The 18,294-nt window shown below is 45.3% G+C and overlaps 1 protein-coding gene across 1 annotated transcript in view; it reads right to left on the minus strand.

Annotated features, from left to right (window-relative positions):
- The window catches only part of LOC309543576 (uncharacterized protein), a gene marked incomplete at its 5' end in the record, with an annotated part of 185,377 nt that overhangs the window by 128,081 nt on the left and 39,002 nt on the right, over positions 1-18,294 (minus strand). Inside the window, 2 exon segments of the mRNA XM_082276041.1 lie at position 17,504; positions 17,506-18,267. Coding sequence (XP_082132167.1) covers position 17,504; positions 17,506-18,267 — 763 coding nt within the window.

The following is an 18,294-nucleotide window of genomic DNA, read 5'->3' on the forward strand; positions in this document are numbered from 1 at the left end:
TACTAAGTAATAATGCTATTGAAATGATGACAATGTTATGGTTTGGAACATGACGTTATATTGAGGAAAGGAGATGGACCTTTTATGTGGTGTACAGTAGGGATAGACCGATTATCGGCTTGGCCGATATGCACTTTCCCCGATATATCAGTATCGGCCCCGGAACTGGCCGATATTGCTGATATTTTTGTGACGTCATTTTGCCTTCTTAGGCCACCTCCCTCGCCTTGGACAGCCTTGTCTGGAGTCAGGACTTGTCTCGTGGGAGTGTATCACAGCCATACACCCATCCGCAGCAGCCCAGTGCCAGCCAGCCACCCACCCACAGCCACAGGCCCTGTATCAGCCAGCAAGCCACAGGCCCTGTACCAGTCAGCCAGCCACAGGCACTGTACCAGTCAGCCAGCCACAGGCACTGTACCAGTGAGCCAGTCAGCCACCCACAGGCCCTGTACCAGCCAACCACAGGCACTGTACCAGCCAGCCAACCACCCACAGTCCCTGTACCAGCCAGCCTCCTACAGCCCCTGTGCCAGCCACCCACCCACCACAGGGTGCCAGACAGCCAGCCACCCATAGGCCCTGTACCAGCCAGCCACCCACAGGCCCTGTACCAGCCAGCCACCCACAGCCCATGTGCCAGACACCCACCCACCACAAGGTGTCAGCCAGCCAGCCACCCACCACAGGGTGCCAGCAAGCCAGCCATTAAGCACTGAACAAAAAATAACATGTTCAGTACCAGATTTGTGTCAAAAATGGTCTTAATTTTTCTAAACTTTAAATGTACAAAATATCGGCCCATATCGGCCGATACCGATACCTTGTGAAAATATTGGTATCGGCCCTGAAAAAACTATATCAGTCTATCCCTAGTGTACAGTATCTTCTCATCATTTGTTGGGCACATAATGTTATATTAAGGAATGAAGAAGGACCTTTCATATGGTGTACAGTATTTCCACCTGATTTGTTTGGGATAGGACGTTATATTGAGGAATGGATATGTGACAAGGCAATAAAAGAAAAAAAAATTGAATTTTTCAGGAGTCATATATGTCGGTCGAGGATTTTGAAGTTTAAAAGAGATCTGTGGTGGAACTGGGTGCAATCACAACACCAAACTATGACAACTAACCAGACCAATGATACCACCCAACCAAACATCACTAAGTAAGCTTTAAACCATTCTTGTATAATTACCCGAGCTGATATCTGGAGAAGTTTCTTCCTCTTTAACTGCGTCCATCATCCCAACCTCCTCTGTAAAATGCTGATCACCCCTCACATACGTCTTTTCCTTTATAACCCCAATTTTTACATTTATCAGATCTTCATCCTAAACCAACAAAATGGCAGAAATAATATTAAATACAAAAAATAATAATAGAAGAATGATATCTCTTAGGACTTGGGATCACTTTCCTACATTCTCATTACCATCTACCTGATGATGGTGGGGGATGGTGTGACCTTCCTGTGTGGAATCCCGGGAATACGGAGGACGGGGACATCTCTCTGGTGGATTTCTGTAACTGGATGACTCCACCATGGTGTCCTGGTACTGCTTTCTGTGACCTTTTGGAAACTCTGCCTTCTCCATTACAAAATCCTCATCATCCTCCTCTTTTATCTCTTCTTTAATTTTAACTTTTGTGGAATCCCGGGAATACAGAGGACAAGGACATCTCTCTGGTGGGTTCCCATTACTGGATCCATCTGTAGGAAACACACACACTGACTGAATACATTGTTTCTATGTGTTTATCAGATGATGGGGGATCTAGGTGGATCCTCCGTACTGCTCTCTCCTTTACAATAAAGTCTCCTCTTACCCGGTGATGTGAGGGGCGGCTGATTCTCCATCATGACGTCCTTGTAGAAGTGGATCTACAGATCCTCAAACATCAATCCATATACCCAAACAGTTTTTGTATTTAGTGGCCATCACTCACCTGTGCTGATGTCTGGAGAAGATTCCTCCACTTAAACTTTGTCCATCATCCCAACCTCTTCCCTGAACTGCTGATCACCCCTCACATACGTCTCTTCTTCCTCTTTAACCTCATCTTTTATATCTATCAGATTTTCATTCTAAACAAACAAAAGAGCAGGGGATGGTTTCTTAAAAATGTGAGCACAAATAACCTTATACCTAAAAGTGGAATATATTTTCATACAGTCAGATCACTTTTACGATCTCGACTTCCATCTTCACCTACCTGATGATGGTGGGGGATGGTGTGACCTTCCTGTGTGGAATCCCAGGAATACAGAGGACGGGGACATCTCTCTGGTGGGTTCCCATTACTGGATCCATCTGTAGGAAACACACACAGTGACTGAATACATTGTTTCTATGTGTTTATCAGATGATGGGGGATCTAGGTGGATCCTCCGTACTGCTCTCTCCTTTACAATAAAGTCTCCTCTTACCCGGTGATGTGAGGGGCGGCTGATTCTTCATCATGACATCCTTGTAGAGATCCTTGTGTCCTTCTAAGAATCTTCTGAGAATCCTCCTCACCTCTCCAGTCAGGTCTGTGTTTTATTTATAGAGGTAAGAGTGATGTCATGTGACCTCCCAGAATCCTCCTCACCTCTCTGGTCAGGTCTGTGTTTTATTAATAGGGATAAGGCAGGAGGTTCAACAATACATTGAGGAAATTACAGGTATAGATATTACTAATGACTCATAGGTTTGCTTATTTTACAAAACTGGTAAATAAAAAAAAACAGTATAAAAGCACGATAGTCCCAACTTATTGAACGCAACAAAAGGGGCAATTCCAAAAAATTGGCTAAAACGTAAAAAGTCTTACGATCAGAGATTGGTATAAAAGAGTTGAATATACAATATGGAATACATGGGAAGCAGACAGGAAGACCAGACGGAGAGTTCCTCAAACAAGTGGGTTAAGTGAGCAGAGTTCAAGAAGACGAGTAAATATTTAGAAATCTGGATGGATTAGAGTATGAGGGTGGAATATGGGTAGAATAAGAAGAAAGGGAGGTGGTAAAATAGACGACTAGATGAGTATTACCGAGTGGAATGGGAAGTGGGAGGGATCTGGGGAGAAGGGTTTCTGGGTAAGGGTTTTAGTAAGATTAGAAATGTATTTTTATTTTCTGTTTTTGAAAATTAATAAAATTTTAAATTTTTATTTAAATAAAAACAAAAAAGTGATGTCATGTGACCTCCCAGAATCCTCCTCACCTCTCCGGTCAGGTCTCTGTTTTATTAATAGAGATAAGAGAGATGTCATGTGACCTCCCAGAATCCTCCTCACCTCTCCAGTCAGGTCTGTGTTTTATTAAAGGGTAACTCCACTTTCGTGGGGAAAAAAAATCAGCAAATAAAGAAAAAACAATACAGTGTATACAATTGCGACACAAATCATATTGTAATTGAATGTTATTAAAATGACCTTTCCTTTTTAATCTGCAGATGTTGTAACTTTCATGAAAATGCAATATGGCCGCCTGGAGCTGCTCTGTACACACAATGTGTACAGACCACACCCCCAGAAACATAATTTCCTGTTTCTGTGATTGGCTCACTGATTTTCCCAGAAGTCTGCCTAAGATACAAGTCAGATTTGTGGCATCCCCTGCAACAAAAATGTCATTTTGGTGAGATACTCCCAATAGGAACACGTCAAAAGGGATGCAGGCCCAGCAGCTTTCCTCATTAGAGCCCTGCAGCTGCCACAGCTGAGAGATGATTATGAAACCACTCCCATTTCACCCACTCAGAGGCACAGGGAGCAAACAATGATTTCTTCAGAATAACAAAAGGTAGGAATCTGCAATAAAGTTTGTTAAAATCCCTGCAATGTACAGAGATCACCCAGAGGGGAATGTTTTTTTTCTCAACAAGAGTGGAGTTACGCTTTAATAGAGATAAGACTGATGTCATGTGACCAGCGAGAGAAAGCAAGGTGGCAGCATTGGGTCTGGGTGAAGAGTGGGGGACAGAAGTGTCAAATATGGGGTTTGAGGAGTGGAGATCTGCAATGTTATATACAACAGTTTCCTTGGGGGTTGTGGAATATAGGTGAGCATTGTGGGAAGGGGAGTGAAGAGAGGTGAATAACAGTGTTAGATGAGGGGTGAGGCAGGGCTGGCCCAAGACATTGTGCTGCCTGGGTCCGAAAATGAAATGCTGCCCCCCCCCCAAAAAAAAAATTCATGCCCTCCAAGAGACCCCCACATTCTATAGGACTATGAAAGCAGTCAGATGGGTGTGAGTGTGTACGGAGTGACAGCAGGAGCAGGACAGAGCAGTAGACACTGGGCAGATGAGCGCACCAGGCTTTCTACTGTCTATAGTGCCACAGTGCCCTGCAGGGCTGCGGGCAGGGGCGTTGCTAGGTGGGAAAAAGACTAGGGGCTTCAGCCCAAAGGTAAATTTGATAACTCCCTCCCACATTTTAAAGTAAGTCCCGCCCAAGCTCCTCCCAAATTTAAAAGTAAGTACCGCCCAAGCTCCACCCAATGCCCCCCCTCACCCCTGCCCAATGCCCCACCATTAAATGTTCTATGAACCCATTATGACACCAAATCTTGGAATTGTTAATAATTAGCAATTAGGAGTATTATATAAACCTATATTTAAGACGGCAGTAATCTCATGCAGGGAGCAGGATAGATTATATATCTGCGCACACACACACACACATTTGTGCACACATCAAAACACACTGGCGTCTATATAACTGTGAGAGCTTATGTGAATGCTATGGACAGGTCCGGTGCTAGAATATTTTGCGCCCTAGGCAACACCATTTACCTGCGCCCCCCAAGAAAATAATTCTCTTACTGTCACACAAGACTGCTGCTATTGTATATACAGTATACTATATTTACAGATGATATATAATATTGGGAAATGGCCTGGGCTGGGGATCACACAAGACTGCTGCTTATATTACAATTTACTGCTGATATATAATATTGGGGATCACACAAGCCTGCTGCTTTTGTATAAATTATATTTACTGCTGACATTATATTAGCAGTAAATATAATATATACAAAAGCAGCAGTCTTGTGTTATCTGATCCCCAATATTATATATCAGCAGTAAATTGTAATATAAGCAGCAGTCCTGTGTGATCCCCAGCCCGGGCCATTTCCCAATATTATATGTCAGCAGTAAATATAATATATACAAAAGCAGCGGTCTTTTGTTATCTGATCCCCAATATTAAATATCAGTAATATCAATATTGGGGATCACACAACACTGCTACTTTTGTATATATTATATTTACCAGTTTACCGGCCTGACCAGTGCCTCCATCCAATGCAGAGTGTCCAGTGCCTCCATCCAATGCAGAGTGTCCAGTGCCCCCATCCAATGCACAGTGTCCAGTGCCTCCATCCAATGCAGAGTGTCCAGTGCCTCCATCCAATGCAGAGTGTCCAGTGCCTCCATCCAATGCAGAGTGTCCAGTGCCTCCATCCAATGCAGAGTGTCCAGTGCCCCCATCCAATGCACAGTGTCCAGTGCCCCCATCCAATGCAGAGTGTCCAGTGCCTCCATCCAATGCAGAGTGTCCAGTGCCTCCATCCAATGCAGAGTGTCCAGTGCCCCCATCCAATGCACAGTGTCCAGTGCCCCCATCCAATGCGGAGTGTCCAGTGCCCCCATCCAATGCAGAGTGTCCAGTGCCCCCATCCAATGCAGAGTTACTAGTGTATGGGGATTAGAGCACCGTCTGATTACACAGAGCAGAGTTCTTCTGCTTACCCGGCGTGGCCGCTGTAATGTGAAGTCCAACTTCCTGGACTGGCTCCTATGATAGACGTCACCAGTGTGCTGTCTATCATAGGTTGGTAGCGGTCCAGGAGGCAGGACTTCACATTACAGCGGCCGCTCTGGGAAAGCAGAAGAACCCTGCTCTGTTTAATCAGGCGGCGCTCGCCCTCACCCCCCCCCCTTTTGGAGGCAGCCCAATAGGCTCAGCGGAACCTATGACAGGGCGGCCCTGTGCGCCCCCTCTGCCCCAGCTCACAGTGCACCCACCCAGGATCGGCCCTGCAAATCGGGGACAAAACCAGGGACAGATTTGGGCCGGGGACAGTGTCCTCAGTCCGGAGAATGTCCTCTGAAACGTCGGGTCATCCTACCCTAGGCAACAGTGCACCCCTAGAAGGTAGTGCGCCCTAGGCGGCTGCCTAGTTTGCCTAGGGGGAGCGTCGGCCCTGGCTATGGAGCATAGGGACAAGGAGCCCCCAGTGGAATCTACAAAGAATTTGTAAAAAAAAAAAAACACCCCAGCTGTATTGCATTTTCCTACTTCTATCTTGCAGTTTTCCTTGAAATAGTTATGTGTGTTCCAGGTTATAACTATATAACGTATGTTATAACTTATGAGAGCTTATGTGGATGATGCTATGGATGTAGCCTAGAGACAAGGAGCCCATCCAAAGCCTTTGTAGACTCCACTGGGGGCTCCTTGTCCCTAGGCTACATCCATAGCATCATCCACATAAGCTCTCAGTTATATAGTTATAGCCTGGAACACACATAACTATTTCAAGGAAAACTGCAAGATAGAAGTAGGAAAATGCAATACAGCTGGGGTGTTTTTTTTTTCATTTTACAAATCCTTTGTAACAAAGGATTTGTAAAATTAAAAAAAACACCCCGGCTGTATTGCATTTTCCTACTTCTACCTTACCTCTTCCTGGAAAGCCCTGAGTGCACACTGCAATTCGAGGATGATCTGGGCTGGGCCTCTTGCCTTAAGTCAAGTGGTTCTGTTGCTGACTGGTGCCTGGAAAGCTGTTCCGCCGAGTCCGCCGCTCTCTTACACTGGCTCCGCCCCACAAGCCCGCCCACCTACACAACCAACCGACAGCCGCATTGCCGCTCGCCTCGGCTTGGCCAGTCAACACTGCAGCATAGGAGGTGAGTGACCGTGACACTCAGACAGGAGCCGAGACAGAGACGGCGGCCAGACCAGCCAATTTGAATACTAGTCTCCGAGACGAGTCCCAGCAATGATTTTTTTTTCTTCTACAGCGGCCGCCCCTGCTCATCTGCCGCCTGGGTCCAATGGACCCACTGGGACCCATTGTAGGGCCGGTCCTGGGGTGTTACATGGGGGGTGAGGAATGGTGGATAACGGTGTAAGATGGAGGGTGAGAAGTGGGGACAGCGGTGTTAGATGGTGGGTGAGGAATGGGGGATAGCGGTGTTAGATGGGGGGTGAAGAGAGGGGAACAACAGGGTTAGATTGGGAGTAAGGAATGGGGGACAGCAGTGTTAGATGGGGGTGAGGAGTGGGGACAGCAGTGCTAGATGGGGGTGAGGAGTGAGGACAGCAGTGTTAGATGGGGGTGAGGAGTGGGGGACAGCAGTGTTAGATGGGGGGTGAGGAGTGGGGACAGAAGTGTTAGGTGGGGGGTGTGGAGTGGGAATAGCAGTGTTAGTTGGGGGGTGAGGAGTGGGGGACAGCAGTGTTAGATGGGGGTGAGGAGTGGGGACAGCAGTGTTATATGGGGGTGAGGAGTGGGGACAGCGGTGTTGGATGGGGGTGAGGGGTGGGGGACAGCAGTGTTAGATGGGGGGTGAGGAGTAGGGACAGCGGTGTTGGATGGGGGTGAGGAGTGGGGACAGCGGTGTTGGATGGGGGTGAGGGGTGGGGGAAAGCGGTATTAGATGGGGCAGGTAGCCGTGTCTGGTGTCTTCTGATACATGCAGAGAATAGGTGGCACAGACACGGTTGGGTTCCCGGTCATCTAGCATATATAGATCTGGGGGTCCAGTTGGTATTCAGGCAGAGGAAGGGATTAATGTTAGTTGGGGGGGCGTTCTGCTGAATGTTTCTTGACAGGAGTGTCCAAGTCACCATGAGCTCTGCTTCTCACCCAGATAAATTGTGGATATCTCGGATCTGTCTGGTGGGGGCGCTGCAGTAGAGCTGGAGAAAGTTTTGCTGTTGGGAAGTGCGCTGTGCGTTCATGCTTTTATTTTTTCACCGGGGGACCAGAAAGAGATCCTCAGTGTTATGTGTTCCTCTGTTTCTGTTCCCCCAGCGGCAAAAAGGAAGGAGGACATTTTCTTTAGGTAACTAAAGATTACAAATATAAAATAAGATCTTATTACCTCCTCTGCTGCCACTTCCAGCTACATCTCCTCTCCAATTCCTCCCAACTCACGGCTCACTCTGAAACGTTCAATGTATACCTGACATCACTTCCTGTCTGTAACTACAGCACTTCCTGTCTGTAACGACATCACTTCCTGTCTGTGCATTCCATCTGAGAGAAGTCAGGTCACCACATTGTGGACCATATTGGGATTTTTGTCCTTAGTGTACTTACGATGATTGTAGCCGGTGATGTTTTGGTTATTTGCTCTAACAGGTAACTTTTCAGGACTGGCCTTCAGGGTGTTCTCCCTTGATCTTCTTCCAATCAGTATCAGTATTTCTTGCTAGAAAACAACTTAGAACCTCCAAACATTATACATTTTTTTAGCAGAGACCCTAGAGAAAAAAATGGGGATAGTTTAAATTTTTTATGTCACATGGTATTTGCGCAGCAGTTTTGAAAACGCAATTTTTGAGGGAAAAATGCAATTTTTGGGAGGAAAAATACACTTTAATTCATTAACAAAACACGTTAACCCAAACCTCAATTTTTTTTTGTATATTGTGAAAGATGATGTTATGCTGAGTAAATAGATACCTAATATGTCATGCTTTAAATTGGCGCACACCCGTAGAATGGCGACAAAGTACGGTACTTAAAAATCTCCATAGGCAGTTACATTGTTTTTTTACAACTGATGGGACCAGACCATTATTCTTCATCTTTACAGATAGTCTACAGACGGGTATGGTGCCAGCTGATTGGAAAAAAGCCAACGTGGTACCAATATTTAAAAAAAGGGCCGAGAAATATCCCGGAAAAAATTGGGCGTGCAAAATTATTCAGCCCCTTTACTTTCAGTGCAGCAAACTCTCTCCAGAAGTTCAGTGAGGATCTCTGAATGATCCAATGTTGACCTAAATGACTAATGATGATAAATAGAATCCACCTGTGTGTAATCAAGTCTCCGTATAAATGCCTGCACTGTGATAGTCTCAGAGGTCCGTTTAAAGCGCAGAGAGCATCATGAAGAACAAGGAACACACCAGGCAGGTCCGAGATACTGTTGTGGAGAAGTTTAAAGCTGGATTTGGATACAAAAAGATTTCCCAAGCTTTAAACATCCCAAGGAGCACTGTGCAAGCGATAATATTGAAATGGAAGGAGTATCAGACCACTGCAAAAGATCTGGCCGTCCCTCTAAACTTTCAGCTCATACAAGGAGAAGACTGATCAGAGATGCAGCCAAGAGGCCCATGATCACTCTGGATGAACTGCAGAGATCTACAGCTGAGGTGGGAGACTCTGTCCATAGGACAACAATCAGTCGTATACTGCACAAATCTGGCCTTTATGGAAGAGTGGCAAGAAGAAAGCCATTTCTTAAAGATATCCATAAAAAGTGTCGTTTAAAGTTTGCCACAAGCCACCTGATAGACACCAAACATGTGGAAGAAGGTGCTCTGGTCAGATGAAACCAAAATCAAACTTTTTGGCAACAATTCAAAATGTTATGTTTGGCGTAAAAGCAACACAGCTCATCACTCTGAACACACCATCCCCCACTGTCAAACATGGTGGTGGCAGCATCATGGTTTGGGCCTCCTTTTCTTCAGCAGGGACAGGGAAGATGGTTAACATTGATGGGAAGATGGATGGAGCCAAATACAGGACCATTCTGGAAGAAAACCTGATGGAGTCTGCAAAAGACCTGAGACTGGGACGGAGATTTGTCTTCCAACAAGACAATGATCCAAAACATAAAGCAAAATCTACAATGGAATGGTTCACAAATAAACATATCCAGGTGTTAGAATGGCCAAGTCAAAGTCCAGACCTGAATCCAATCGAGAATCTGTGGAAAGAACTGAAAACTGCTGTTCACAAACGCTCTCCATCCAACCTCACTGAGCTCAAGCTGTTTTGCAAGGAGGAATGGGCAAAAATTTCAGTCTCTCGATGTGCAAAACTGATAGAGACATACCCCAAGTGACTTACAGCTGTAATCGCAGCAAAAGGTGGCGCTACAAAGTATTAACTTAAGGGGGCTGAATAATTTTGCACGCCCAATTTTTCAGTTTTTTATTTGTTAAAAAAGTTTGAAATATCTAATACATTTCATTCCACTTCATGATTGTGTCCCACTTGTTGTTGATTCTTCACAAAAAATTACAGTTTTATATCTTTATGTTTGAAGCCTGAAATGTGGCAAAAGGTCGAAAAGTTCAAGGGGGCCAAATACTTTCGCAAAGCACTGTATATAATCATAATAATAAAATATGCACATCAATCGTACATTGTATTATGATTATATATCAGGGGGTCTCACCACTATTTGCACATTGCAGCTCTGCCATATTTCTTCCCTTTTGCAGAGAGGGTGACACCATCACTGCTATATTCTAATACGCGGGGTGATTATTATCTCTGTTATTATTATTGTATGTGGGGGTTTCACCATTATTTGCACATTGAAGCTCTGCAATTTCTCTAAATATTTTTGCAGAGGGAGTGACACCATCACTACTATGTTGTAATACATTGGTGGATTTGCACTGGATATTCATGTATAGGTGTTACCATTGCGCTTATAAGTCCATTTGTAAAATATTATAGATGAAGTGTAGGGCAGTGATGCATTTTTGGCTTTTTATTATTGCAAGTTAGATGAGGGAACCGGCTAACAAGATTCTCTTATTGCTTTTGAGATTTTTTTTAGTTGCATGGTAGTTGTTTTACTTGATTTGTTATGTCCTCTGTGTAGCGGTAACCAGTGGCCCTGCATATTGATGGTCAGTGTGCCCCCTGTATGCTGGAGGTCAGTGTACACCCTGTATGCTGGTGGTCAGTATGCCCCCTGTATGCTGGAGGTCAGTGTGCCCCCTGTATGCTGCCGGTCAGTGTGCCCCCTGTATGCTGGTGGTCAGTGTGCCCCATGTATGCTGGAGGTCAGTGTGCCCCCTGTATACTGGCAGTCAGTATACCCCTGTATCCTGGAGGTCAGTGTGCCCCCTGTATGCTGGAGGTCAGTGTGCCCCCTGTATGCTGGAGGTCAGTGTTCCCCTGTATGCTGGCGGTCAGTATACCCCTGTATGCTGGCGGTCAGTGTGCCCCCTGTATGCTGGTGGTCAGTGTGCCCCTGTATACTGGAGGTTAGTGTGCCCCTGTATACTGGAGGTTAGTGTGCCCCCTGTATGCTGGCGGTCAGTGTACCCCCTGTATGCTGGCAGTCAGTGTGCCCCCTTTATGCTGGCGGTCAGTGTACCCCCTGTATGCTGGCGGTCAGTGTACCCCCTGTATGCTGGAGGTCAGTGTTCCCCTGTATGCTGGCAGTCAGTGTGCCCCTGTATGCTGGCGGTCAGTGTGCCCCCTGTATGCAGGAGGCCAGTGTGCCCCTGTATGCTGGTGGTCAGTGTGCCCCTGTATTCTGGTGGTCAGTGTGCCCCTGTATGCTGGCGGTCAGTGTGCCCCCTGTATGCTGGTGGTCAGTGTACCCCTGTATACTGGTGGTCAGTGTGCCGCTGGGTTGTTTGAACTGAACAACCCAGTGCTGCAAGGTGATAACCATAGATAGATTTTGCTGCTCTGCCCTTCTGTTCAATTTGCACCACTCTTCTAGCATGAGCTTTCTATCTTAAACATCATAGGGAAAAAAGGCAACACGCTCCTTTGGAAGTGCTAAAAATACTTGCATTGCAGGTAACTCTGTAGGAAGGGAGGTACAAAAACCTGCTTATAGACCATCTTCATCTTCCTATTAGGAATTGTTTGAAGAGGGTTACATTGGTCAGTTGACTGATCCTGTAAGGGAAAAGCTTGACATTGTCAGAGTTGAGACTCCTTGCACAGGGAGAGATGTAACAGACTCCTTTTCAGTGTCTTGACTACCTGTGGCAACCTGTTGGTAGGGGTCATCTTCCTCCCTGGATGCCTGAACAAAGCAGGAAATTTATACCGGGTTTTGCCTGTCAAGCACCAAAGGCCCAGTCTACGGTGTGCATAATACATGCAGATCTGGAGAGGTTTAATAGAAAGTGTCCATTAGTCAGCTTCCCATACACCAGCTTTATGAAGCCTGCAGAAGGGCTGACAATCCAGGAACAGTATCAGTAAGGAAGACGCTGCCCCCTCCAGCTATAACCTGCATAGAGCAGCCACAGCATAGAGGGATATGGCTGCAGCGGCACAAGGACCTGTCACAGTAAGAAATAAATCCATGATAAACAGACACGGTGCAAAGGAGAACTCCATATTGTTAAGAAAAAAATATTATAACATATATAATTGCTACTCTAGCTATGTAGTCATTTAAAAAAAAATTCACAATTCAAACTACGGCTGCTAAAGTCTCCTAAGCTGTCAAAAAAGACAGTGTAACAATTGTTTGATTGCTGGGTGAGAAAAACCCGTAAGGGGTTAATTACTGCTAAAGGAATACTGACACTGAAGCTTCTCACATCAGAGCACCGTCCCAGCAGGTGAATAATCAAACAGACCCTGCCATACAGATGTAGTGCCCTCCTAGGTAGGTGCTAGAATGAGTGGATAGAGTTGTTGGTTTCTCTGCCTAACAGGGACACAGCTCATGCTGTCTTGATGTTTCACACTGATCCAATAGCCATGGAGTATATTGGACAGTGGGTGGAGTCCTGGCAGATGAGAGCATGGATGTCTGTACCAATGATGTTGAAGTATTTTTCTAATTTGTGTATGTTGTCTAGTATAAGGTGTTAGTAAACTGACTTTTTCTGTTTTTGGTTGTTTCAGGCCTCGGAACATAACTTCCTCTCTTTTGGGCTTATAAGCCCTATTATAAGCTTTTCGCAGTGTAGTCCGCGAATAACCTCTAATAAGCAATCTCTTTCGAAGGGAGTCCGCCTCCCGTTTAAAATCTTCGTCGTTCAAACAGATTCGATGCAATCTAAGATACTGGGAGTAGGGTATACTATGTACGGGGGGGTTTGGATGAAAACTATTGGCATGTAAAACCGTGTTGCAGGCTGTCGGTTTTCTATAAAGTTTAGTTTATATCCCGCCTTCTTGTATAAGAATTTGTATGTCTAAGATCAAACTACTACACATATACAGTATCTCACAAAAGTAAGTACACCCCTCACATTTTTGTAAATATTTTATTCTATCTTTTCACGTGACAACACCGAAGAAATTACACTTTGCTACAATGTAAAGTAGTGAGTGTACAGCTTGTATAACAGTGTAAATTTGCTGTTCCCTCAAAATAACTCAACACACAGCCATTAATGTCTAAACTGCTGGCAACAAAAGTGAGTACGCCCCTAAGTTAAAGTGTCCAAATTTGGCCCAAAGTGTAAATATTTTGTGTGGCCACCATTATTTTCCCCTCTTGGGCATGGAGTTCACCAGAGCTTCACAGGCTGCCACTGGAGTCCTCTTCCACTCTTCCATGATGACGTCACAGAGCTGGTGGATGTTAGAGACCTTGCGCTCCTCCACCTTCCGTTTGAGGATGCCCCACAGATGCTCAATAGGGTTTAGGTGTGAAGACATGCCTGCCCAGTTTATCACCTTCATCCTCAGCTTCTCTAGCAAGGCAGTGGTCATCTTGGAGGTGTGTTTGGGGTCGTTGTCATGTTGCAATACTGCTCTACGGCCCAGTCTCCGAAGGGAGGGGATCATACTCTGCTTCAGTATGTCACAGTACATGTTGGCATTCATGGTTCCCTCAATAAACTGTAGCTGCCCAGTGCCGGCAGCACTCATGCAGCCCCAGACCATGACACTCCCACCACCATGCTTGACTGTAGGTAAGACACACTTGTCTTTTTACTCCTCACCTGGTTGCCTCCACACACGTCTGAACCAAATAAGTTTATCTTGGTCTCATCAGACCACAGGACACGGTTCCAGTAATCCATGTCCTTAGTTGTTTTTAGCAAACTGTTTGCGCACTTTCTTGTGCATCATCTTTAGAAGAGGTTTCCTTCTGGGATGGCCATGCAGACCAATTTGATACAGTGTGCGGCTTATGGTCTGAGCACTGACAGGCTGACCCCCCACCCCTTCAAACTCTTGAGCAATGCTTGGCAGCACTCATGCGTCTATTTTTCAAAGACAACCTTTGGATATGACGCTGAGCCCGTGCACTCAACTTCTTTGGTCGATCATGGCGAGGCCTGTTCTGAGTGGAACCTGTCCTGTTAAACCGCTGTATGGTCCAGGCCACTGTGCTGCAGCTCAGTTTCAGGGTCTTGGCAATCTTCTTATAGCCTAGGCCATCTTTATGTAGAGCAACAATTATTTTTTTCAAATCCTCAGAGAGTTCTTTGCCATGAGGTGCCATGTGGAACTTTCAGTGACCAGTAAGAGAGTGAGAGCAATAACACCAAATTTACCACACCTGCTCCCCATTCACACCTGAGACCTTGTAACACTAACGAGTCACATGACACCGGGGAGAGAAAATAGCTAATTGGGCCTAATTTGGACATTTTCACTTAGGGGTGTACCCACTTTTGTTGGCAGCGGTTAAGACATTAATGGCTGTGTGTTGAGTTATTTTGAGGGGACAGCAAATTTACACTGTTATACAAGCTGTACACTCACTACTTTACATTGTAGCAAAGTGTCATTTCTTCAGTGTTGTCACATGAAAAGATAGAATAAAATATTTACAAAAATTAGAGGGTGTACTTACTTTTGATACTGTATATTTTATCTTGTACCTAGGATCATCAGGACAGATACCTGTATATACAACACATTTTGATCTGATTTTTTCCCCCCTGTGTCCGCCACAGGTCGGGTTAATTTGTTGGGGGTTTGAAGGAAGGCCGTGTGCTAGTAAGTCATGTTTGTATTTATTATGATGTACATAAATACAGATTATGTTCTACGTTTATGAAACACTAATATCGAGTCTTTTTATTTTAAGAGAAAACTGTCTGTACATCTTCATAGTCCTGAAGAAGCCTTGTGCGAAATGCGTTGACCAGTGAATAGACAAAGATAGAGGAATATGATCCGAAGCAAACACAGTGACGTGCCTCCATTCCTAATGGTTAATGCAAACAGAAAACAGAGGTCGTGGGACTTTAAATGAGGCAGGTCACCAACTAAGATATACAAAAATAGAATCTGAACGTAGTCATTTATTATATATACAGTAATTGATACAAATGTTGACATCAGTAACAAATATGATGCAGACATGTATACAAAAAAATCTGACACAATAAAATCCATATAGTAAGGAGATTGTTATAGTAATAAGATATATTCAGTAATAAAGTACATGGCCGTCACTAAATGTTACATCTAAGAGAAGAGAGGAAATATCTATACCTACACGATATATACCAACTTATCCTTATATATGTATGATGTACATGAGTGAAATTAGTAGGAGACATTGATCTCCTGTGTACGAGCTGAGCTCAGTTTGGGGTCAGTTTCCTCATTTTATTGAGATCTGGTTTTAGATAAATCAATAAATGTTATTTTAGGATAAATTCATGTAGTTGTTATCTGTCTCATGCTGTGCCCTTAAAGTCCACACATATGACAGTGGTTCCTTGTGAACATCTGTAGGTTCCCATTTCTCTGAACAGATAGGATGTTGGGACTCTCATGATAGCTCTGGTTTTTCTTCTCCTATCCAAGTTCTCCAAATAAAACATAAAAACACATCCCCTAGACTGGTCATTGGAGACAACGAGCGGAAGAGTGTGCACCTGGCTGTGTGAAAATACCCTGTATCTGGCTGTGGAGTACTCAGTGGGAGGCCCGGGCAAATCAATATCCAAGCGGCTCCTGCGGGGGTACCGCTACACAGAAGGTAACCTTGCTTCAACAAACAGAAGACAAAGGTAGGCAACTGCACCAAACTTTGATAAGATGCTGCAATGCACATCGATCACCCAGAGAGCAGAGTCCCCTACATATGTTTTCCTTTTGGTTACTCCCTAGCAGCCCGCATGGCGTCTGCTCCCTTCTGCTGACCTCAAGCCAAACATACTCACGTGTCCCGGACCTCTTCCACAGGGCAATCGATGCATCCGCAGGGCGACCCGGATCCCAGAGGCAGGAACACAACTGCTATATCTGGGTTGGGCATGATTAGGAGAAAATTGTGTGTGTGTTTATATTACTTTTTGACATTTTTCTGGTGAATAGGTACAGGTACTATGTTCCCGATACTCATTCACAATGGGGGGAGGGCGGGTTCTGGGGGCCCCCTTGGTAAAAGGGGCTTTCAGATGATGACAAGCTCCCTGCCGGCAGACCCCCACAAACAAAGGCCATGGTTGTGGGGAAGAGGCCCCTTTCCCCATCAACATGGGGACAAGGTGCTTTGGGGTGAGGTGCAGGGGCAGAGCTTTCCCAAAGCACCCACCCCCCCATGTTGAGGATGAGTGGCCTTGTATGGTTAAGGAGGGGCGGGCCTCGCTCGCCCCTCCCACTTTCCTGACCTGCCAGGCTGTAAGATGGGATAAAGGGTCTGGTATGGATTTTAGGGGAGAACCCACGCTGTTTTTTTTTTTTTTTTTTTTAATTTTGATCCCCGAAGGACCTGGTATGGACTTTGGGGGGGGGGGGAGCACGCCGTTTTTTTCTATTGCTGGGCAATGACGGCATTCTATTCTTTACATTCATCTGTAAGTGGGGAAGCGGTTGACAGCTGATGAGTCATGGTTGGTAAGGATGCGGGCGGCCGGCTTCCCGGCTTGCTGCTTAACAACCAGCTATTTCTTCACGCAGAATTTGCATCGGTCGATCGTATTTTGACTGATCTGAATTCGAATCGTTCTGAAAAGTTGCAATTCGTTAGAAAATGAATAAACAAAACAAATTTTAACAGATTTCAACAAAATTCATTACAATTTCATATGGAGATTTGGATACATCGGAATCTAGGAATAACCAAAAATTTGTCGGAATTAGTATTCGCAGCAAAACGAATTTCACGTGTCTAACACTTAATGGCCACCCGCTAACAGCTGGGCTCCCAGCCAATGCAAATGGCCTCCGATGGCAGGGCCCACTCTCCAGGCATGGATCCTCTACATATGTGTGCCTTAACACTACCCCGCTGATATGACTTCTGGATACCAAAGGAAGCTCCTGACATCCCGCACAGCTGCCCAGCACCAGACCCGCCCACCAATACGTCCAATAGGACAACACTTCATCCATGTCTTTGGTGATCTCTGATCTCTTTATGAAGGGTTTCTTACATAATGAAGATCAGCCATGGAGTATATCTGCGGTGTATAACAGATGTGCTTCTTCCCCACATGTCCACCAACATTCATATAGAAGACATTTCCCGCACTCAAGGCACTAATACACCTCCAGGGTTGTGTGAGACCCCTGAAGTACAGGAAGACAGGACTTCAGTGAGGAACAATTCCCTCACTCAGGACAGGAATATGGCTTCTCCCCCGTGTGAGATCTCTGATGTTTGTAAAGATTGGACTTCTGTGTAAAACATTTCCCACACTCAGCACAGGAATGCAGCTTCTCACTCGTGTGCGATCTCTGATGTGTGGAAAGAGCGGACATCTCTGAAAAACATTTCCCGCACTCAGGACAGGAATGCGGCTTCTCACCCGTGTGCGATCTCTGATGTGTGGAAAAATATGACTTGCTTGAAAAACATTTCCCACATTCAGGACAGGAATAAGGCTTCTCACCAGTGTGCAGTTTCTGATGTGTGGAAAGATTGGACTTCAATGAAAAACATTTCCCGCACTCAGGACAGGAGTACGGCTTCTCACCAGTGTGAGATCTCTGATGTGTGGAAAGATATGACTTGCTTGAAAAACATTTCCCACACTCAGGACAGGAATACGGCTTCTCACCAGTGCCAGTGTGCGATCTCTGATGTCTGGAAAGATTGGACTTATCTGAAAAACATTTCCCGCACTCAGGACAGAAATACGGCTTCTCACCAGTGTGTGATCTCTGATGTGTGGAAAGAGCGGACTTGCATGAAAAAGATTTTCCACACTCAGGACAGGAATACGGCTTCTCACCAGTGCCAGTGTGCGATCTCTGATGCATCGAAAGAGTGGATTTCCGTGAATAACATTTTCCACATTCAGGGCAGGAATATGGCTTTCCGACTATGTGAGATCTCTGATGTCGAGAAAGTTGGTACTTTACTGAAAAACATTTCCTGCACTCAGGGCAGGAATACGGCTTCTC

Source organism: Pelophylax lessonae (assembly GCF_965119305.1).
Source record: "Pelophylax lessonae genome assembly, contig: HAP1_SCAFFOLD_232, whole genome shotgun sequence".
Lineage (NCBI taxonomy): Eukaryota > Metazoa > Chordata > Amphibia > Anura > Ranidae > Pelophylax > Pelophylax lessonae.